The 24224-nt window shown below is 42.7% G+C and overlaps 1 protein-coding gene across 11 annotated transcripts in view; it reads right to left on the bottom strand.

Moving 5' to 3' along the window:
- Positions 1-1141: 1141 nt before the first annotated feature.
- DEPDC5 (DEP domain containing 5, GATOR1 subcomplex subunit) overlaps positions 1142-24224 on the bottom strand; it is a 40077-nt gene continuing 16994 nt past the window's right edge. For 2 of the 11 annotated variants that reach the window (XM_072351198.1, XM_072351197.1), the window contains exons 25-43: positions 23474-23539; positions 21821-22004; positions 20841-21001; positions 19696-19813; positions 19354-19521; positions 18201-18420; positions 17214-17347; positions 16341-16449; positions 13577-13639; positions 11892-12043; positions 11057-11134; positions 10504-10636; positions 9379-9487; positions 8864-9085; positions 5170-5339; positions 4068-4239; positions 2932-2992; positions 2643-2725; positions 1142-1937 (exon numbers count right to left, since the gene is read on the bottom strand). In XM_072351198.1, coding sequence (XP_072207299.1) covers positions 1642-1937; positions 2643-2725; positions 2932-2992; positions 4068-4239; positions 5170-5339; positions 8864-9085; positions 9379-9487; positions 10504-10636; positions 11057-11134; positions 11892-12043; positions 13577-13639; positions 16341-16449; positions 17214-17347; positions 18201-18420; positions 19354-19521; positions 19696-19813; positions 20841-21001; positions 21821-22004; positions 23474-23539 — 2699 coding nt within the window. In that variant the 3' untranslated portion in view covers positions 1142-1641. Of the gene's footprint in view, positions 1938-2642; positions 2726-2931; positions 2993-4067; positions 4240-5169; positions 5340-8863; positions 9089-9378; positions 9488-10503; positions 10637-11056; positions 11135-11891; positions 12044-13576; positions 13640-16340; positions 16450-17213; positions 17348-18200; positions 18421-19353; positions 19522-19695; positions 19814-20840; positions 21002-21820; positions 22005-23473; positions 23540-24224 lie in introns of all 11 variants that reach the window. The other 9 variants (XM_072351196.1, XM_072351195.1, XM_072351199.1 and 6 more) reach the window with 5 other exon arrangements.

Here is a 24224-nt window from a genome sequence, read left to right as displayed (position 1 = left end):
CTGTTATTTCATATGGCTATATTTAAACATGCGACATACTGCATGAAACCTCAACGCATGCTCTTCCCATAGAAGAACAGCTTCACATCACCAACATAACGCTCACGGCACAAGCACTAATGTACATATAGAAGCCAGCTCCCACTGACCCTGAGCAAACATCTCTATTGCATTCACACAAGAACTTCTGCTGTCTTAAGCTACATAAGCTGAATAATGAGACAGTATAAATGAAGAATGTGTTTGGAAATACAGGCACAAGCTGTTCTCATATCCTGACCTTTTAGGACTTTTAGTACCTCTTTGTGCACAAACTCATTCGGCTCTCCATTCTGTTTCTTCTCCCCAGGGACAGCTCCCATAGGACAGCACCACTCTGTCCCTTCTGCCCTCCACCTGCAGCTCCTTACCTGCCTGCCCCACTGCCTGCTCACTCCTCCCTTCCCTCCTCCCTGCCCCAGCACTTTGTTCTGCCAAAGAGCCTGAACACACAGTCCCTTCAGAGTAAGGCTGCAGTACAAGAGGTGACAAGTCACTGTTATAGCAGAGTATTTGAAGATGTTAATGGGGATCAGATATGCACTGTTAACTTTAACACGCTTAAGGGAGCTGAATGAGCACACAGCTCAAACTCATCCTTCCTAGATGGTTCCCACCTACTAACAAGTGAGTAGTGACAATTATACAACAGAAACACAGAATCATTTGAAGACCAAAGGCCATCTGTTCCCACTGCCTGCAGTGCACAGGGACACCCACAGCTCCATCAGCCTCATCCCCTGACCGTGGCTGTCTGCAGGGATGGGGCACCACTTGATTCTTACATTAGAGATGCTGAAGTGTAGCTCTCAGTATACTGGAATGCAGGCATCTCCATTTCACTGTGTAGACTTATCCTAACAATCTGATTCCTCCTCATCCTCCCATCAGCAGCTTCATGTGGTGAGTACCCAAGTTCTCTGCGGGGTGGATGCTGGCCCTGCAGGCAGCAGCAGGCTGTGCACTCCCACTGGGTGCCACTGCTCCGGCTGCTGTGCTCTGACCATGCTGCACACAAGCTGCAGCATCTCCTTTGGTGATGTTCTCTTTTACTCCCCGTTTCTGTATTGCCGTCTGGAGTTGCTACAAAACATCAGGTCACTCGATTTTCAGCATTTTTACTTATTTACACATACGAAATTTAACAGTCATCTCTCACGCTTTATCATACATATTCACACAATATCTGAGGTACACCTCAAAAGGAGAAGAGAGGGACTGCAGCCTGCCATGGCAGGCAAACAGCACCGACCACTTCCAGTGCCCATTAGCTGCCCCCATCATTCTGTGCTGAATAGAACTGCCCTTGAAGATCATTGGCATTTTCCTTGCTCTACCTCTGCTCTAACTGAAGTTTTAGTAACTGAGGACTGCATCAACTCGATACCAAGCGAAGGTCAGGTGACAGGTAGAAGCAAGACAAGAGCTCAGGTTCTTTTTCCAAGGGCTTAATCAAATTCAGTTGAATATCAACAGCAATATTGATCAGGTCTGCTTGGAGCCGCAGGATGAAACCACCAGATGGGCTCTTTTCCAGTCATTCTCTTCTTCTGCTTCCTTGCCACAAGGTAAAGCTTCCTCCTCCTGAGACAAAGCCCCATCTCACGGGGCACTGGCATGCATCTTATCCAGGCAGTCGGTCCAGAAGAGCACGAGCCGGCTGTCTTTGTTCCAGCAGAAGTCTGTGAAGTCTTTCAGCAGCCGATCAGCAAACTTCTCATCCCCGGTGGCGCTGGACCGCCACGTTTTGGTCAGCATGGTGTTGTAGGCCCAGTTGTAACCAATGCGCTCCTCACAGAACATGTTCTGGGTGGTGGAGCTGGTGGAATTGCGCCGACGTCGCTGCTGCCCACAGGAAAATTTCCGCTTGGAATATGGCAGCTGCAAAAACACCGTCCCTGAGGGAAACAGACAGGTCTGCCTGAGGCTAAAGCTTTAAGTCCCTGTAACTATTAGCCGACTTACTGAGTTGCCATTAATTGCCTTCTAGCAAGGCAAAACAGAACACACTTTTCCTCCTTTGCTTTTACACACTACTTCTTCCTGCAAATTGCAGCACTGGGAAAGAGCACTTAGTCTTGCCTTTCTCTTGCTAGAAGAGAAAGAAACAGAAGAATAGGCCCTGATCCACCTTTCTAACCTTACATAAATTTGCATTCACTTCTGCAGTTTTCCTAAAGCTCTTCTCCTGTCACTGCCTTCACATTCTAGCAGCCATCTGGAGGCATCTACAACTGACCTTAAGCCTGAGAGCCCAGCACTGACTTCTCCCAATTCGTTTCCCTTCTAGCTCCTACATACACATCTGTTTATTCTGCACTCGGAATAAGCTCTGCCTTATTTCTTATTATTGCTCCACCTCCTGGAAATAAAAAAGTGTCAGACACGCTATGAAGTGAGATTTCAAGCCAGGGCCATTCATTAGCAGCAACACTTTGCACTTCTCATCCTATCTTGCCAGTTTTCTGCTTTGTGTTGGCTGATAAAGCTGCTTGCCATCTGACTAGGGACATAATGAGGACAAATGTCACTGACAAAACACAAAGTGCATGGCAAATGATTCTTCTGTTTATGATAGCCAGTGCCTGCCAAGTATTGCTCACCTGTGACATGGATATACTGAGGCTTGTTCTCAGCTGGAAAGTTGAATGCAGAAGCCGAGTACTTATCCTGCACAAACCCAAATCTGGAGAAACAAACAGCAGAGAAATAAATAAAACTAACCTTCCAGACATTCTAGTTTTGTTTTAATCTCAAAACTGGCAAGCAGGCTGCAGAGAGGCAGACTGCACAGGACTCAAGTTACACAGGCACGTGGCTGTTCATTGTAAGTCTTCATCCTCCATTCTCCAAGGAGGTGCAAACATTTCGGTCATTCTGCTCTGTACACACCTGTATGCTATGGCTTCCTGCAGAAGATGCATACGGTCCCAGTATGTTTCTGGTTCAAAGCCTGAAGCAAACAAAAAGGTTATTAGTAAAGTCACTTCCTTCCCTTCTCTTTAAAAACTACAGCTTCCCTCAGAACACCTCTGTGCACTTCAGTTTCTCCAGCAGTTTCTTTTAATCCCACTGCTTTCTGTCAGCTGCCCCTTGAATGCCCACTTATTAGAGATCTGCCTGGTATAGATCAGCAGCAGATTCATCCCTGAATTTAAATTGTGCATCTCTGGAGATGAAGGAAAGAATCATAACAGGGTGTGTGGGAGGGGACGAGGAGGAGCTGAAGTCACAGTGCACCACACAGTGCAGGGAGAATAGTTCAAAGTCTGAGAGGCTACAGTGACATCACAGCAGATGGATTTGTCACTGACTGTCCCACATTTACACCTGGACATACAGCTATAAAGGATTAAAGGATTAGTGAAAACAAACAGAACACTCATATTATTTTTAACAGAGCCTTTTCCTGATTGCCCCCTCTCACAATGCAGTGTTGCCTCTCTGTGGGGACAGAGCAATCTGAGCTTCCACCTGAGGCCTCCACAACAGTATCACACAGAATGGCAGGGTCACACTGCAGAAAAGGAGACTGCAGTTTCTAGCTCCTAATCTCATATGCAAACACCATGAATGTAACCATGGAAACTACAAGAAGGGTTGTGAAAACCTAATCTCACTGAGGAGGAAGACAAACAAACGCAGGACACAAATTCAGAGCAGCTCTGGGCAGGGTCTACCAGCAAAAAGGACTTTTACTGCATAACTACACATCAGAGAATCTACTGGATATAAGGCCTGTGGGGGTACGCAACACTGTGGCAACAGAGATCACCCAGAGGCAGCCCTTCCTGTGCCTGGGAACTTCTTGCTGCCAGCTGCATATATACAATGTCTGTGCTGACCAGGCTACCAGCACTGCTTCCTCTGAGCACAACTTCCCTGAGAGCAGCTGCTGAAACCCAAAACCAGGCCCTTCCTAATATGTGTCTGGCTAACAAGGATCTTCGTGTCAGCTGTCTGCCATGAAGGACCTACTTGCAGGAAAAAACATGAAGGCACAGAACAAAGGAACAAACACCTCTTACCATCAAACAAGTGCTCACTACCCTCCTTCAGCAAGCAGCTAACGTTGAGTGGGATGAACAGCTGAGCTCGAAGTGGGTCTCCATACAAGTAGCTGGGCAGCGCAAAGGGGCCTTCCAGGACTGGAACCAGCAGGAATCCACAAGATGTGGCTTTCCGATGCCAACCCTGAACCTGAGAAAAAGATTCCAACAGTGACTCACACGGCATGCTGTGGGACAGCAAGGTGCATTGGAGCAACTGACTCCCCCAAAATACATCAGACGACTCAGTTTTCCACTGGCGCAGCTCGCTCTGCATGGCAGGCACACCAGCGCCCTTGCAAGCAGAGCAATACAAGCACGAGGCTTTCCTTTTGTAAGTGCCACATCAATCAGAAAGCACTTTAAAATGGGACGTTTTTCAGGAACTGATTCAGCCTACTTATCATCAGTGGCTAAGAGCTGCTGCTTTACTGGAACCGTGCAATAGATTTTACATAAAAGCAAAAACAATCGCCTCGTGCTGTTTGGCCGGGTTGGGTGAAACCTGACACTGATAGTTTGAGTTTTAAAGAAGATAAAAAAGAGAAAAGAAAATCTAAACATGGTAAAAAGACACAGACTGCTTGCATCTGCAATTCGAATGTTCTCAGCAAGTTTTAGAAAGTAAAAGGCATTGCTGAACTGGAAGATCCCATTGCCCAGAAAAGCCCGACAAAAGCAATTCCACTCCATTTTGTTTTATCTTTTCTTTTCAGGTTTGGGTTAAGAAGGAACACGATGCAAAACAGATTCCTTTCCAAAGACTTTGTTCAAGGTCTAAGGTTTGCTCAAGTGGGACTTAAATACCACCTCCACCTGTACTGACCTCTGCATAGCACAAATGAAGCCCTCTAAAAGCACAACACTGTCCTGCAGACATTACTATGGATAGCATGATAAATGCTGACCACGTGCAGTAATGCTCATCATCACCAGTAAAACTACCTATGGAAAAGATGGCAGGTCCCAATCCCCACGTCTTCCCTAATCCTTTCCACATGACAGACACGTCCCCAGCAGCGTGAGGGATACAAAGGCCAGAAGGGCACTGCTGTGTCTCCCTGGTACACAGAACTCTTACCATCTCAAAAAGAACAGCTGCAGTCACCGCCATCCAGTGTAACTTGATTTCAAAGGCAGCATTCAAGGAAAAATTGCCATGATAATAACAACTGCACCACTCCAGCCGGTCAGTGCGATTATTCACATCCACATCAAGAGTCACAGTCCGCTGTTCAGGCACTGTGGCAGCTACGCAGCCAAGGAACAGGGGTATATGTAAGAGATGAGAAGGAAGGAAGGTGGATAAAAGAAAAACAATACAAACAAGATACTTGAAATGGATTTACCCTCTCACTCCTCCCCAATTGTTTTTAGGTTGCAGAACAGTCCCAGAACGCTGCCTATATACATTGAAAAAGCAAAATAAAATAAAATAAAATACAATAAAAATATTGCTCAAATGAGGGGGTCTGTGTCATGAAATTACCTTCCCAAGAAGTGAAAAGACATTTCAATTGTAATATGGATACAGAATTGAGAGTAAAGAAGCTCATCAACAAGCAACATCAAAACAAACAGCAAGGCAGACCCAGCATCCCAATGAAAGAAAATCTCAGGTATCAAGGAAAGGAGAAATGGAAGCAAACAAAGTGGAAGTGACCTGTATGGTGTCATAAGGGGACTGCGAGGTCGGGGACAGAAACCAGATCCCCCAAGTTTCAGTCCAAAGTTCTACTGTGAACCACTTTCAACTTTTCTTTGTACAAGGGAATTAGTTCATGTTTTTCTAAAGCTCAATACTGACAGAAACTAAGGGCTGCAAAACTACTGCTGAAAAACTTGTGCTTTTTTTCCTTTCAGATTACACATTTCCTTTTCAGATTGACGCACAAGGGATGGATAGTGCTATTGCTTGCTTAAGCAGAGGCTCACATGCACTCTTTAATGAGGTCAGCTTTTAAACGACCTCATCATTTAATGACTTCATGGCATTAAAAAAATGGTTGAATTGGTTTTGGGTCAGATGGGACAGTTCCCACCTCCACTTCTACTCTAAGTTGGCTGGATGCAATTTTCAAGGTTAAAAGCAAATCTTTCATGTTGTCATTACTGCAGCTTAGGAACAGTTAGAAGTAAAAATAAAGGAAAAATGCAAGAACATCATCCAGTTTTGTTCTGTAAATAAAATCCATGTTTGTCTTTTCTGACAAACCCATGTGTCATTTCTGAGCTGGTCTGCTATAGTCAGAGCAGCATCTTGGGATTCCCCTTTTCTTGCTCCTTTTCAGTGGATTATCAACGTGCATTACAAGATTACAGTGTCAGTTTTGTAATGAAACATGAATCCCATTTCAAGATGTTGGAAAGCAAATCCCAAAAGCTATAAAGTAAAAGCAGCCAACAACTGGCATCTGCCCAGCTAAGCTGAGATGTCAGTTGTAACACCACCATCCAGTATATCTGAACCAGCACACAGTGAAGAATGAGCTCCCTGCTCCCTTAGGCTGTTCCTTTTTCCAGACAACACAACATCCCCATTAGGGTTGGAGTCAGCCTCTCCACCTTGCCTATGCAATTCATAGGCAAAGCAACAGGAAGGCAGTGCAATCAGGTGAACTAATCACAAGGACCTTACAAACAGATGTGAAATAGCCACGTCACCCTGAATTTACAAGCTGCAGATTAAAACCAGTTTAATTTTGATAGAATAAACACCCTGCCTTCCATAGACCTGATTTTAAGAGAACTCACCTGCTTCCCAATTGGCTTGTTCTAGCAAGTATTTAACTAAGGAGTCATCAAGTGCATTGGAGAGGAGCGGGCAGGTTATTCTCCAGTTGCAGACTACACTACATACATGACTACAGTGGCTAGTGCATGCATTGCTATCAATTGAAAGGGACGAGATTAAGTGTATCACAGGTCAGACTTCCACCGGGAAGGGAAAGGGAATAATCACCGGGCAATAATTGGGGAACTGGGAGGGAAAAAGACTTTAGAGATCCATGGAGCTTGTTGCACAGCTACTGATATCTGCATGCAATTTCATATCACAGCCTGACGTTTAGGGAAGGTGAGGAGGGGAAGTAACACAAACCACAACCAAATCAAAGCCAAGAGAGGAACAAATGAAGTCATGTGGACCAGAGGTCATCTGGGTTTAGTAAAGCTCCTTGCCTTGGATGAGCTGGTAACATTTCTGGGGAGCTCTGTGTAGAGGAGGGGCAGCACAGAAGCATCAGTTAAAACAGTTCCTTGGTAAGGGAGAATTTCCACGCTGGATTTTCCTCCAGGACACCATTATTTCTTAAAGAACTATGTGAGTTATCTGGAGGTACTTTCCATTATTCCAGGGACTGCATGTTAGTTAAATAGCAGAATGGATATAATCACAACCAAAACGTTACATAGGTGTATACTCCAACACACACTGTGGGAATACACCAGATGGTTCTGTGCCCACTGCCCCAGGTGCCAGCTCACTGAGTCTCAGTTTTCTCATCTCACAAAAGAGGACAGACATAGAAAAGTGAAGTGGTTTTTTGGCCTAAGTAGTGAGTAAGAGACCAAGGGAGGAACACGATCCAGCCCGAGCCCCTCCAGCCTTCACAATGCTCCCACACCAGCCTACGTTCAGGCTTCGGTTCTGGCAAATCCTTGAGCTAATGAGGTTGGATACCGGCCAAGGCAACAGATTTATCGTGTGACAAGGAAAAATATCCAACATATGTTGGCTTCAGGGAATTAACCATCAGTTCAGACTTGCGTCCTTAACATTTTCCCACATCTGATGCTGTTCCTCTTCCAACAAGGCTTTCAGAAATACACAAGGATGACTGTAACTTCAGATTTAGGAGACACTGTATGAGCAATAAGAAGCTTCTCTTCAGAAGGTCAAATACACAAAACAAGAGAACAGCAGGATTTTCTTTTTATCACTAATTGAGATAGGCTTCTAAAAGGTGTATCTAAAGAAATCTGAAGCTACAATTCCACAGCAATGATTTCTCTGGTAATTTTAAACAGGGAAAGGGAAACAAAAGCAAGTGACTCAGGCTGGCCTGGAAATAAAGAAATGACAAAGCAACAAAGTCAAACATGCAAGCAGTATGTTTCACAGGCTGCCAGTGGAAGCACTACACACATTACATTACAAAATTTCAGATATCATAATGGTATCACATTCAGCAACATCATTATCTTTGATAAGCAAGTCCTGCTGCTTCCACACCGCAGAGATAATTTGTAGCTGGGCCCCCAAGGCTTTAATATAAGGAGTCTCCCTATAAACAATTCAGATTAACCAAGAAGCCTTGAGCACATAATCACAGAAAGCTTCTCTAACACATGTGGATCTTACTGGGACTCCTGCCATCAAGAAGCAATTCATTGTGTCATTTCAGGCACAGTTCAGTTGCTTTGCTGTTTCACAAGTTATCCATCACAGACTGAAGAGAGTTCCTCTGATCCACAAGACAGGTTAGTGTTCTCCTTTGTGAGCTCTAGAGGATGACGTGGTGGTTCAGCAACAGAACTTTTTCATAACACTTTGTTTCAAAATAAATTCCAGTACTCAGAAGCAAAAATTGCTCTGCGCAGCCAGTGAAACAAACAGACATACAAGTTTACCTGAGAGACACGTGTAACACCAGCATGAAATCTGCAGCTTTATTGCTGGTCCATGTGAGATCATCTCCTTGGCTGGCTGCTCTTCCCCCCCCTTAAACTATCCCTGTGAATTTCCCCAGCTGCCACCTGTGCTGTGCACCTACCTAATAGTGCAGCTGCCTGGCTCCGTCCTCCGAAGCTGCGGCTGAAGGAACTGTGCCTACTTGCATAGGAGGCTGGGCGGCTGGGCAGCCAGGGCAGGAAAAATGCAGGAATTTCAGAGTGCAGGAGCTCTTCTGCCACAAAAGCCACCTCAAACCATTTCCTCTGGAAGGCAGAGAAGTCATCCATAGCAGCTGTGTGCCACATGGCAGGCTGCTGCAAGCCTACTGAACAAAAAGGGGAAGGACAGATGACCATTAGAAACAAGTGCTCAGGAGCAAGAAAGAGTAGTAATTCTTTCCAAAAATAAGGAAGTAAAAAATTATTAGGTTATGTTGTCTACAGGTGTTTTATTTCTTTTTAAACATTCCCAAAGTCTACATTTCCTTGACTCTCTTTAGAGCAGTGTTTTTGGTGGCTCCCAAAGTACATTCCTGCATCAACACCCATAATAATCAAGTACAGCTAGCAATTATGCAAAGCAATAATGAAGAAGGCCTTGTAACACAATTCTGACCTCTGTCAGGTTCTTTGTCCACAACAATCTTGTAGAAATAAAAGCCATAAATAAAGGTTCGTAGAGCTTCTCCGGATGCATGGACAATCAGCTGCTCTTCCAGCATTTTCTGAACAAAAGAAAAATAGAACAAAACAGCACAATGGAAAAGAAATCATTCTTTTATTTACACAAAAGGTTATTAAAGAACAGTTGGAAATCAGTTTTCTCCCTGACGTCTTTTTGTCCAAATGTGCCTGCGGAGAACACCAGCAATGTCTCTGATATTCAGTAAAGGCACCAAGTCCTTATCTTCCGGGGAAATTGTATTTGACCTTTCCACTGATGTCTGCCTTCCTCCCTTTACCGTGCTCTGGATTTACAGATGGATTTATAGGGAGGTGAGAGTTCAAAAATGTTCTGCGTTCTCTGTCAGTTGATACGGGATCTCAGTAAAGGACTGAACTCCAAAACATTTCCAGCCGGACACAAACATTTCTCAGACACAACTCAATATGGAAGACAGACTCATGAACACAACCAGCATGTACTTGCAAGACAGAAGACATTTGCTGATTGTGTGTGATCGATACACAATTTTATTAGCCAAACTAATTACTACAAGACAAGAAAAAACACCACACTGTGGTGCTTTGTGGCTCAAACACAATGGAGAGTTCACAATAACTAGTAGCTAACAGGAGTTTTATGCAGAACTATCATAACATATATGAGTGGTACAATAATATATATTGCTACTGAAGACCACACTGCTGTTTTGTGATATGGGATCCTAAAAATTCAAACTTTTCAAAAGAAAATGACTACTTGCTAAGATATAAATCAAGTAGCACTAGGGAATGCATATTTACTGTAATTTTCTTCACCAACTGCCATCTATCACCACAGAGGTGCAGGAAGTGTTGGTAAAAGTTGTTTTCAGTAGCGTCTTCATAACTTCATATTCTGTTGAATGTATTTTTCAGTATCTAAGAGTAGTCTTTCAATAAGAAACAGCAATTATTGCAATGCAATATTTATCTCAATAAGAAACAGCAATTATTGCAATGCTTTCCTCCACTATTCTACTGTCTTCAAAGAGTGGGGGTATTTTTGGAACTCTGCTCCCCCAGGCAGTTCCCTTACCTGCATTAAGTCAATTGCCATGGCTTGAGTTTGCACACCTTCCACATGATTCACCAACCAGTGCACAACTTCTGCACTGATGAAACAGGATGGAGAGAGGCCCTTCTGCTCAGAGAGCAGCTGGATCCCTGTGCTGAAACACAGCAAGTCAAACACGCTCACACAGCCTGCTCAACAATTCTACTTAATTACTAAGACAAAAATCACCGTTGGGTGAAAAAAAAGAGAAAGAAAGTAGACAATAGGCGCACAATGTCCCCAAAGTGGCATTTTGTTCATTTTTGAGTGATGCGATGACACTGATGGCACTTCAGTGTTACTCTCACTGAGAATTCTCACTTTGGTAGGACTGGAACTCTACTCATTTAAGTCTGTACTGCACTGCTGGTACCTTAATGTCTAAAGTTCATTACTGCAGAGACTGGAACTGAATAGCAAAAAGAAGCTGGAAAACCTCACATCTGACAGGGCCCTCCTGTAAGTGACACCACGCCCCACATTCACTTACAAAACTTCGAAACAGATGTTGAGCATATTTGGATTCAACACTTACGTGGGATGTTTCATGGCTTCAAGAATCTCCATCAAGGTGGAAGAGGAAGTCAGAGAACTTACTGAGCACTGCTGAGAGCTGCAAAGCAAACAGATATACGTCCAAAAACCAGGGAAACTTGCTAGATTTCTTCCAATAAGAGCATTTCAGAAAAATAGTCTCATTTCTTTTCTGAACAATGACTTAGTTACATTTATTTCCTTTCTCATTTTAACATGGACAACTAGAGGCATTACATCCTTTTCTCCCCCTGAAGCTGTCAGGTCATTGCTACAGTGACCCAGTTTACACATGGGATGAAGCCATAGGACAGCAAATACTCTGAAACTGGCTTTTTCTTTTTCAAACACTTCAATATACAACTACAGGAAGCAGGTGCGAACACAGTTTAGTTTTAAAGTTGCTTCCTCCCTGGTGTCTTTCCTTCAGGTTGGATCCTTTTGGATTTCTACAACCTACTCCACCCAATTAAGGCCTGCAGGGCTCCCTTTGCCGAACAGACAGAAGACAGATGTCAGTGATGTCAATTCAAAGCCCGGTCTTCTGCTAATAGATTTCAGATGTAGAATGCCTTCATTTCTGGAAGAATTAAGCTCTTTCTGGAGGTGGAGCTATGAGGCCTTGGTTCATTTAATTCTCAAAAACAGGGTTGCAAGGCTTATTTTTCACTACTGCTCTTTCTGCACATGGAAAAGTCTCATCACAAGTGCTTTCTAGTGCTGACAGACACAGCACACCTTGTTCTCAGGTTCCTGTTTAAGTGCCTATTTCACAGCACCTGAAAGGGGAACATACTGCGCAGATCCACTGTGCAGCACTACTGTGCTCCTCTTACCTGCCCTCCGCAGCACCAGCTGTGACATATCCTTGTTCTGTTGTGCTCTGGGAACTTCCCAAGCTCTGAGTGCTGCCCCTCTCAGCTGACTGCCCTGTGTTTATCAATGTACTGGCATCTGAGGTTCCAGGAACTGATTGATCTATAGAGACCTGCATGAAATAAGGACACATTCATTAGATTTATGATGTAATCTTCCCTCCATTTCCTTTCTTCCCCTGCCCTCCCAATTTTCCTTCTCAGCTTAAGTTTGTTAATGACAAGCAGTATTATAAAGCTATAACATAAATGCAATCTTTCTTTTGTTATCACCACAGAGCTACTAACAAACATAAATTCCCCTATGCTGGCATTCAACAGTGACCCTCATAAAGATGAGGACAGACAATCGCATTGAAAGAACCACTGACAAATTAGTAATCCCAGTCCCAACCTGCCATTTTCAATTTGAGTGCAATTATAAACACGCAATGGACAGAAGAGGAAAATTAGTCACTACAAGAAAGCAGCATGCAGTTAGAGAAAACATGTCCAACTCTCAGACAAAAATATGCAGATTTACTACACGGAATTCAAGTTTCATAATGCATGGAATCAGTTCATCTTTCTTTCTTTCTTAGGGCAGTATAGGGAGGTTGGTTGACACCCACCCACATCTGTGTCACTGAGACAACAAGAACATTTTCCTGCAGGAATGCTTGCATTATACCACAGCAGACTAAATAGTTAAAAAAAATTAACATAAAATCTTCTCAGAAAGAACATGAGAGATTCAGCAAAGTACAGGCTGTAACTGCCATCTGTCTTTAACACATATAGCTCAGGAAAGACATTATATAAAGCTAGAAAGGTGGGGGAGAGGAATACAAACAGCAGAGTAACTTAGCAACTCAAGTTAGTGTAAATATGAGGGCTGATCTGCCATGATGAATCCACAGCACAAGCACAGTTAAAAAAAAAATGAATAAATCACAAAGCTGGGAGTCTGACTCAGAGATCTGACAGCGAGACCAGAATTCTATATATTATTTTCCATTTCTTCTATCCCATCATGCTGCAATGGCAGGTGTCCCTCTTTGAGCAACCAGAAATGGCAAATGCTGACATGGAATCAACAGTCCCCACACTCAGCTAAAACCACTCTCCCTTCTCAGAGCTCGCTTCAAACAGCAGGATTTTCTACTGTTACACTGCATTATTGCTAACTCTTAACTGCTGTTAGGAGTACAAACAGCTTCTGTCACAATGGCTCTTAAGACAAAAACAGTATTTTCTGCCCTCAGTTGTTTAAGAACGCCAGGACACAACTTGATTTGGATCTCTCACAGGCAAAGAGCACATGAGAAATGTAGCTGAGAATGGGGAAAGTAAGCTGCTGTCGTTTTGTTTAGCAAGGGAAGTTGGAAAATAGTACTTACACAGAAAGAGAGGCTTCAGCAGTTCACAAGACAGTAATGCAAAGGACAGTAATGCAGGGCACATGAATATCCAAAGCACACCAAAAATATTGAATGGTAGAAGGAACAAGTCCCATCCTCCACCAGCAGTCACTCTGCCTTTATAACTCTGCGCATCTCTCAGCAAGCAGATCTGGAAACTAGCCAAGCTGCAAGCTCAAGGCAACCAGTGCTCTCCATTGCCTCAGTCCAAAAGCCAGAGATGACAAGACCCCATTTAAAACTAACCTGTGAGAAGAAGGTTGAAGCTGAGCGAGGGCTGCGAACAAAATCCATAAAGAAGGCCCCATCCTGAAGGCATCAGAGGAAGTAGGCCCATTAATGGCAACAGGAACAAGGAGATGAAGCAAATACAAAGTTGTGCAAGTACAAAAATGACCACAGAGAGAAAGTAAGAGGAGAATGTAAATCCCAAATAAAGCCAGAATGTCAGGTGCAGCAGGATGCAGAGAATTGGGAGTTACACACACACACACACACACACACACTTGCTTTCCCTCTCTGTACCAAGATATTGCTCTTCCTCAGCACTGATGCTTTTCCAACGCTTTGAAAACCACACTGACCAGAATTCAATTCAAAAGTGTGGCCTTTCCTCCTTACTTTTATAAGAGAAAGACTTGAGCTCTGGAGTAAGTGGGTTTTCATCCCAAACGCAAAGTTAAACAGTGATACAGGAGATCGTAGAACCATAATGACACATATCCAGAGAAGGCCAGATTTTTTCTGGTCTCTCAGTCATTCAAACGATACAGAGGGAGAGAGGCAAAGAAGCATATTGCTCCTGTCAAATGCAGGTCTGGAATAGTGCTAAGGAAAGGGAAGATAAATCCATTACAAAGAGCTTCCAAACACTCCATTTAAAACTTCACACAAAACAAAAACAGGCACCACCAATGCTGTGCTCCCTACCTACTAACCAACCCCAAATGAATGTATCCCTACTGCTATTCAAAGACGTGTCGAGAATCTCTTATCATAAAAGACAGTGCAGTGGAACCTGGCTACATTTTCATTCTCTATTTGCAATTCTTTATCCTGTTCCCTAGGTAAAATATTTTGCCTAGCTTGATGTTAAGAGGATGCTTACCCTGATACACGAAAATGAAACATTTTATGGTAAGAATCAGTACCAGGGTTACATGGCTAGCAATTCACACAGCAGAGATAATGCCAGGCAACCTATATCCATTAGGGCAAAGGCTCAGCAAACAGATTCCGCAGCAGACCAACTTACTGCATTAAATAATTACGTATTGCGTAGTAACTGGCTGAAGTGACCTGTCAGTTCTACTCTGAAACAGAGAAGAGGTGGAACCAGTGGCTCAGTTTTGATCCGGAACAACTCCGGCGCTAAACAGTATCTCGGAAAAGACATACCTGTGCTGATGAGCTCTAACAGGTCTGTGTGTCCTGGATACACAAGGCACACACTCACTGATGCTTCCAAGTGCCCACAAAGTTGCCAGATAAGGCTACCCATCCAGTGGAACTCAGACAAACGTGACTCATCAATCTGCAGATCCCAACTGCTTCCCTCCAAGTTCCTACGTCCACATTTTTTTACAGGAGTACTTACTAGAAGAGCGTGAAAGACTTTCAACTGATAACGCACTCTTCCAGATTCTACACCTAACCTTCAAGAAAAGTGTCTTAATACACCTACTTTTACAACCAGAGGAAACAGCATCTGCTCAATAGCTTTTGCTAATAGCAAAAGGTCTGCTACGCAACTTCTAGCTCACTGATGCACCAGAACAGCCAGTGATAAGAAAGACAATTTTGTCTTTTTCCCTCTGCAGTGCATAACAACTCCACACATTTTTCTGTGTCCTACATGGAATTTTCACCAGGTTCAGTGGTAGAAAGAAACATTCATCATTTCCATATTTAAAAGGGGAAGTTTGAGGATGATGCAAAGCATAAATGAGCATCTGGAGTTTTGTACACATGCCTCTGAAGCCAAGTTCTGCACCTACTTCTTCCAAGCTAAGGATGACCTGCTGATCTAAACTGCCATTTTAGAAACACTCTCATTCTACAATTAGGTGCCTACTACCATGATTACTACAGATACTCTGTCACTTCAACTAGCAGTAACCCAGACTCCAGAATGCTGCAATGCTTGTCCTTGGTGTTGACCCAGAAGGCTAAATATAGAAACACAGATACTAAAAGAAGAGAGATGGTTAAATATCTACTAGGTTGATGGCAGGAAATTGGAGAACATTTTTCTTTTAGTCTTTCCAACTTTTAAACCTAGTTCATATTTTCAAGTGTAATATCTCCATTTAGTTCCTCGTTATTCTTGCTTAAAGACTTCCATTCCAGAAGACAGAAAAACAACCAATTATTTCTAGTTGGACTTGGAGTTGAGGTTCTGTCTCTCAGAGCACTCCCAGCACAGTTCACAGGAAGGCTGAGGAATGGCACAGCTTCTTAAGGGCCTGAAGAAAGCAAGAAGATATACTCCAGGATGGAGAAGTCTAAGTTAGCGCAGGAATGACATCAAACTCGTGATCCAGGGACACACCTTCTTCAAACAGAAGTAAGCAACTGGAGTTCCAGATATTAAGATTCCATTGAAGCTTCACCCATAGTTTAATTATGCTTTGTGAGACAGTTACCATGTAGGTGTAGGACTGCACTGTACTGTTTAATCTAAAATGAAACTCTGACTGAAATGAAGTGTGCTGCCAGGAAAGGAAACGGGCTAATTAACAAATACCACCATGTAAATTAGCACAGCAAAGTTTTAGCAAATGCTGAGATAGCATCCCAGAGATTTCATCAGCGTGCAGTAATTAGAGCATGGTTGTGCCCCAAACTCTCCTTTATGCCCTCACACACATCCCAGGTACAGGACCACCTGCTGAATTACAGAGTAAAACATGGTGAGAGGTAGCCATGTTCTTAGAATAATAATCCTCTTTCCATAAGAATTTCTCAAACAATAAATAGTAAGTATAGAAAAGGTCCAAAAATGCCTTACCTTCCGAGGGCTGTCCATATAGGTAGGTGTGATAGCAATGCTCCCACTCTCTGAAGGCTGCCCAGAGCTCTTTCCAGAAAGCACTGCTGCCTGCTGCTCCCCCAGACTCCTAAAACAAAGGCAGGAATTCTGAGTTTGCTCAAATACGGGCAGAAGCTGACACAAGTCAACTGCTGTGGAGGGGAACTACAGGATTTTCAGACATTTGCTTCTCCACACTCTGAAGCACAGAGACAATCCAATATTTTGTAAGCATTTCTCATTTTTATTCCACACAAAAGAGTTCCTTGAATCTACTCAGATTTCTTACCATTACAACCATAAAAATCTCTTATTTCTGACAGCAAAAGTGTTATAAATTGTTTTCAGCATATTTAATATTAGCATTGTGAGTTTCTTTGAACCACTCTAGATCAGTACTGAAAAAGAACCTCAGATGCTTTAGAGGTATTTCAATAAATGTCAACAGTACAAACAGGATATTTTCTTTAGGCTACATTCATTACCCAACATTTATACTGAGCCTACTCTACATACTGATGTTCCAGTTAAGCTCATATAGATACAACCGTACTGGAAAATCAGAAATGACACAGCTGATATGTGATGGATTGCACCTCTAGAGTCTCCTTGTTCCTTTCCAGTCTTTTCATTCCAGAAGTATTAAAGAAACATAATAGAAAGAAGCTCCAGGAAAAGCCCAGTATGTTCTGAGCTCTGCCACAAAGCTAGTGGAGAAGCAAGATCCCACACCTCTCCCTTGTTCAAACAAAGCTCCCCCATCTGCCTTAGTCCAGGTGGAAGATATGTATGAATGATACCCTAAAGTTCTTCACACAGACCATTTGTGCATCTACAAGTGTAGAGACTCACTTCTGATTGGCTTCCATCTCCAGCAGAGCTGAGAGTGCTGACGTTCCTTTCTTCCCTATGGGAGGCCCAGACTGCTCCAGAGAGTGGGTGGGGAGAGGGCCAGCGATCTGCAGGCCTTTCATGGCAGACCCTTTCTAAAAGAGGAAAAATGAAAGCATAGACCTAATTAAGCTAGGCTTAACTAGTAAGCAAGAATCTCATGTCAGCAGGGTTTTATTAATCAAACTTTAAAAATGGAGCTAAACTACAAGTAAATGAGAAATGGATCAGTCTGGTGTTTTGTATAGATGCTGTTGTCAAAATAAAACATATTTTTCTAGTAACAAGGTGGCTTTGCTCTGAAGTAAAGCACTCCAATTCAGCATGTGAATTTAAAGAGAACTCAATATACACTAACCAGTTTCTTGCAATCCTTTTAAAGCCACTGTTTACGAGGTATTCATCTATACAGCTCTCTTTTCTCAATCCTGTTTCTATGTCCATAGCACAAATCTAACCCAGAAGTTCGCAGCCTCACTCTCTCACAGCTCTCTTTTCACCAATGATCTGCATCACAAGCTGCAGTGTGTTCAGGTTAACCACAATCACAGCACAAAGCACTTACAAGTAGATGGCACCAGGCTTATAGTATGGGCAGAACAGGCTAAAGCCAAGGTATACAGGGCAGAAGAGCGTGGCTTCTCAACGAGTGAGCTGACTGTTCCAATTCTATTTCCAGCCACAGCAGTAGGTGGTACCCCTTCCAAGCAAACTTAATTTAATCAGTTAATCAGCAGCAAGGTGCTAATAAGACCACACTGTTTTACATTTGACATATGTCATTCAGCATGGCACTGTGCTGTATGTCCAGACACTCTCACTCGTGTGTTTGGGATTGTCTCAGCTGTCTCTGCTAATGCTTTATTAGACTATGCAGAGAAACTCAAAGGAAGGGAAAGAACTACAAGATATGCCTCCATCTTCTCACCCAACTAGAAGTTGACTCACTCGAATCATTCGATCGGATCGATGGCGCCGACGAATGCGGTTCAAACCTTCCACAAAGCGAATGAACCCGTCTAGAAGCTGCCACTCTTCCTCATCAGAACGGGGTTTGTCTCCATACACATCACAGTGTACTTCTCCCTCCATAATACGCTTCGTGGCACTGATGCATGCAGGCAGGAGGAGAAAGCGAGTCCTCCAAAATTTCAGCGATTCAATAAGGCTGAAGGAAGGAACATGGAAGACTTGCAAGTTCAGCACAACTTCCTATGAAGGATTCGACAGTATGCAAATCTATCAGCTGTGAATTGCAGTAAAGTAAGCATCTCATTCTGCTATCTGTGTGTGATACAAGGTAGAATGCAGTGAAGTGGCCAGCAAAATGAATGCCACTGGGAAGTATTCCAGCACACTGAAAAGACCATGAATGAAAAGAAAAATCAAATCCATCCTCAGAATGAATTGTATAGCAGGGAAATATTTTCTTATCTATAAAAGGTAGGCTACAAAGCCTTCTGTCCCCAAAAAAAAACCTTAAAAAAAAGAAAGAAAAATGAATGTTTGTGGTACACTATACAGCAGCAAGTGCTTCATTTGAGACCTGAAAAGAAATGAGGATACAGAAAAACTGGTCTTGGTGAGGGAATGTATCAAAAAAAAAAAAAAAAAAAAAGAAAGCTATTGACATTAGTGAAGATATCCCACATCACTAAGGAGAAGCTCCACTCGACACAGTTTATAAGTAGGAATAGAGTAAAGCTAAGTCCAGGATTCGAGCAAGAATCCAACAGATTCAGAGCCGAATGGGAGTTTTGAGTCAGATCCAGAAATGAGTAAGAAGCCAAGAAAAGCATCTGTACAGAAAGTACAGTACAGAAAGCCCCCATATTTATTCGCATCTGTGGTAGAGAAGTCAAAGTTTGTTTGTGCTGAATTTTACTACCGAGATTTTGTATTAAAGATGAGATAACAGCAGCACTGAGTAAGATTCCAACAGCGGTACAGAGAGGTCCGCAGCACACAGGTGAAAGCAGGCCAGCTACTCTCCTGGTGTACTGAACTTTTGTAGGTTGGACTTATTTGAAGAAATTTTAGGTCAGAATGGAAAAGAGGAAATTAGAACCCAGAGCAAACTGGATGGAAAAGGAGATCTCACCTGAAATCCTCTGAGCCAGCAGAGCAGATATACTGATCCAAGTAATTCCACTTGTACTCTTCTAATCTCTCGTGGGAAAACTCTACCCAGCAAGAGACAAATTCAGAGTCAGAGTGAGAGGGGCACAAGCTGTAAGTGTAGTTTATCTGAGCAGATTCATATGGATACCTAAAAAAAAAAAAAACAAACACAACACAAACCTTAATCTTGGCATTATCAATAGCAGTGCTTCTCTTTCTTCTGAAGAAACAGAAGGCTTCACGGTACATTCTTTTGAGTACAGGCAGATGGAGAAGTACATTCATCTGAACATTAACAAACTGCTCAACTGCAGATACTCACTTGGGCAGATATCGAGTCACAGTAATTATTTTGTCTTTTAATGTCACTTTGTGGAAAGTACGGCCCATGCTCAGCCAGTACTGATCTTCTTCCTCAGGTCGATTTCTTGAAACAAGGCCTAGTCGTAAAAACAAAAGCACACACCCTTTTAGCTTACTGCAAATTCAAAACCTTTACCAACAAACTGTACCCATAGAAAAAGACTCCTGAGGCAGATTCCTGAACTTAGACAAACTGAAAGTTATCTTTCATCTTTTTATCTGCAGAATGAGCCTTTTGTTCTTACAGTTTGTGAAGGCATTTCTTCAGCTGTAATATTAGCAATACACACATTGTCAATATAGACTTTCTTTAGGCAGGACAAGGAGAAAACAGACAACATGAAGTGCTGAGCAACTGGTGGCTACAATAGTAAAGCTGGGCTCCACTTTCCCTTCCTCTCTGTTTTTCATTTCTGGAACAAATCACCTAAACTCAACATTACAAATAGTGAAAAACAACTACATCTTACTTCTGCATATTCCCTGCTCTATGGATACTGTATCACTCTTATCTGGAGAATAAACAGAAAGAAGTCTAAAGTCAAACAGTAAGTCAGATTCTCCCCACTGAATATGAGACTGCCTCATCCCGCTCCCAGTCCTCTGGAGTATAACTAGGTTTAGCTGACACCTGCTTTCTGGATAATAAAGTTTCACTTCTCTACTCAGGACTTTCACAGCTATTATAAAGCCGGAAAAACACTGCTAGATTAACTTTCAGATGCATAAAATTTTGGAGGTTTGTCTGTCATCTAACAGAGATGTGCCTGCCTCGTAGTAACCATGTGGATTGTGTTTAAGATATATTCACCCAAAGCCCACTCAGGCCATATTAAATCTAGGTTCACCATCATGAAAAGGAGGCCAGCTTCTTACTGCATTCCAAAAATCTTGTGGGTGCACCTGAGTTGTTTTTGCTGCCCCAAATCAGACTCTCCCACACCAAATTTTCTTCATGTAACAGAAAGAAACCAACACAAACCAACAACAAAGAAACTGAAATACATACAAAAAATAATAATAAAGGAATTTCTATGCTTAATTCATGGCACTGACAGAAGGAGAGAGAGACAAAACGACTTAATTTTCAATCCAGTCACCCACCTCGACTGTAAAGGGGACTGCTGCTGAGCGGGGGTGGCACAGTTGTGGCTGGCTTCTGTGGTTTAGGTTGCACAATAATCTGATAGCCTTGCATGAGACGCTGACAAATAAACTCCTCAAATACCTGCTGGGCTGTCATCTGCACTCCTTCCTCATCTCTCCTGAACACAAAGGTTAAGAAGGAGAACAAAATAAGGAAGCTGAGCACATGCCTGTTCTCCGCTCTGTGTTTCCTAATTCAGGACTTATTCCTACACTGTGCTCTCTGCAAATGAAGCACTCTGCCTGTGAAACCAACCTGCAGGAAGTGGAGAGAAAAATGCATCCTGTTGTAAACAGGTGATGATGAGCCATCTGGCAATACTTCTTACTGGCATCTGTGAAAGCGCATTTTAAACCAGTAACAGACAAAGAGCCCAAAAATTTTTCTTACAACTTCCAATAAATACAAAGTTCATTTTTACTGCACTTTCCAGAGAATCTCAGTACAGACTGTACATGTTCAGCAGAACTCAGACTGCTGGTGGGCAGGCCGTCCTTCCCCACAGCAGGAATTCAGGAGCAAAGATTTAAAGGCAGCTCAAACACCAATCTGCAGCTGGGATGATGAGAGACTCAGCATCACTACGCTGTGCTACTACAACTACTTCCTCTCTTGAACTTTGCCCTCCAGTTCTAAAGGGATATTTCTTCTTGGTGTTTTTTGTTACTTTTTGAAGTAATTTTTGTTATTTTTTGAAGTTTGCTTTGTAAGCAAACCATTCCTAAAGAAGCACAGAATGTAATACTGTCAGATAGCAACATCACTGATAGTTTTGCACCTTTTCTGAAGTGAGAAAAATCCAAGTCTTTTGCTGCTAGTGATATCAGCAGCTCATTTTTCTCACGTATAAACTGCAAAGCATTCCTCTCCCATCAACTGTGTTTGAAGCACCTTGGATTCAATGCAAAACACCTCACAGAAAAGGCGCTGGCCAAACCTGTCCATGTCAGCCTCTGGAAGGAGATCGTAGCAGCCCTCGGTGTAATCATTCTGCAGGCTTTGGCGGTCAGGGAAGTAGTCCGTGGTCAGAGGGAGACACGCCGGAGTAGTGAGAGATTTCCAGTCCACTCCAACTGTACAACAGAAGCCTGGCACTACGGGGGGAGCAGACAGTGTCAGAACTGCCTCGATGCATCATTGGGGGAGACAATCAGGGCATATATGGTCACCCACAAAAAAAAATTGGGTGCAGAAGGAGATGAAAGTGTGTGAAGAGGAGTGTTAAGAATGAAGGACAAGTGTGGAGTTGGCATCAAGACAACAGGAACAAAAAGGGGATGGAGTGGGGAGAGAAAAGGAAAGTAAGACAGGAAGAAGGGAGGGAGAGAAAGAGACAGTTTGTTAAACAACGCAGTGCCACATGCTAATTCAATCCCATCATGCAAATAGCAATCAGAGTTAATGCATTTAATTTTCTACTGATTGAAAGCTAAAGCCAAAATAGTCACCACTCTGCCAAAATTACAGTAAGAAGTCAGGTGCATTTACAAATTAATAATAAAACAGAAGAGCATCCCAAGTCTGAGAAAGAAAATCAGACCAGCTTTGCATTCCAGATAATTGCAGAAGGAGCTGGGGATAAGCAGAGAAAGAATGACAGACCAGCCTCCTTTTGGAATAGTACAGCAGCACAAAAGGGAGTATTTCTACAGTTACAAAAACAGAAGACAGATCCAGAGGGGTAGGAAGACCAGAAAAATATTAACTTGGAAAGAATCCTTTCCCACACTGTCTTCTGGAGTTATGTTGCACATTCAAAATTACAGAGCTCTAAAACTAGACACTGAAAAGCAAAAGCTAACCAAACCATCAGTTCATTTCTGCACTACTTTTTACCCTGCCTCAAGCAATATGTAACAGGGCACTGGTCCAACTACTAGGTCTTCTCACAGAGGTCTTACAAAATTTTTTTACTACAAAGATATTAATGGGAAGAACACTGCACAAGGAAATGACAGAGAGCTGCTATAAAGAAAATGTTTCCTGGAGCAGTCACGTGCTTGTTTCTGTATCAGATGAAGGTACACAATTCTCAATAAATGATACCAAATTCAGACACTGACTGTACTGCTTCACTTTGCTGTGCCAAGCAAGCCTGCCATACTGAGAAGCAGATAAGAATTCAGACACTTTAGGTTTCAATACAATAGCATCCAGTAAGAAAGGAATTTCAGATGTAAGATGACAAACAGTTCATATAGTGTGCCCCCAGTGGCGCAGTGGTTTAAGCTGCTGCCGCAGCTGGAGGGCCCGGGTTCGAATCCCCCCCCTGTGGCGCAGGGGTAGAAGTGCCGCTTCGCTACACAGGGGGCTCGAAACCCGGGAGCTGGACTCGATGATCTCTAAGGTCCCTTCCAACTCGCACGATACTATGATACTATGATATGATGATATTCAGAGATGTGGAGCTCCCATCAGCGAGACACTCAGAATAGGGAGATCCTGACATTTACTGCAGCACAAAAAACTACTGCCAAAACACAAGCAGACTCCTCAAGTTTCTTGCCTGCCACCTCCTTATTTTTCTATACATTTCCCTCCCAGCCTTCACATCTATTTCAGTTCTTTCCAAAACCTGCATCCTGCTTACTTGGATCTGAAGAGTTAGAGGCAGCATCTTCTGGTGAATCCTTGTTCTGAGCTCTGAAGTTAATCCCTACGAGAAAGAAAAACACATATTTTTACTTTTTAAAATATTACATGTCGTGCCCTTTAAAGAGCTCAGGATTCTGTGCAGAAAAGAAACAACAAACAAAACAAAACAAAAAAAAACACATGCCAAGGCAACCAATGGGGAGAAAACAAGTTGTATAAAATCCCAATATCAAGTGTTCAGTGACTCTAAATAAGCCCAAACAATTAATTATGGACAGTTTTAAAGGCCAACAAGCATTTAAAGGAACAATTTAAAAACCTGACTTATAACAGATGTATCCAGGAAATTGACACCAACATCATACCTGTTATTCTAAATAGCATTTACTAACAGCATTTACTAACAGAAAGGATGGTTATCTGCTTCCATGATGATGCTGGTAAAACAGAGATGGCTCCAACTGGCATTCATTTTTCATCAGCTCCACTGATGCCATCTGCCACCTAGCGAGGGAACTGCAACAAGATTTATTTGCTCTGAACTACATCTATCATCTGCTGGATAACAGAGACACCATACTGAATGTCAGTGTAAACAGATGCAGCAGTTCCTTACTGTGAAGCACACACTGCAGCAAAACAGGCTGTGGGCAGCAGAGGAGATTAGATTCACTGAGAAATCAGATTTTTGGAAATAAAAAAAAAACAAAACTGTTCCATTTCAAAGATGACTTAAACCATAAGGG

This window comes from Excalfactoria chinensis, chromosome 16 (assembly GCF_039878825.1).
Source record: "Excalfactoria chinensis isolate bCotChi1 chromosome 16, bCotChi1.hap2, whole genome shotgun sequence".
Taxonomy (NCBI): Eukaryota; Metazoa; Chordata; class Aves; order Galliformes; family Phasianidae; genus Excalfactoria; species Excalfactoria chinensis.
This window is presented reverse-complemented; position numbering and strand designations above follow the sequence as displayed.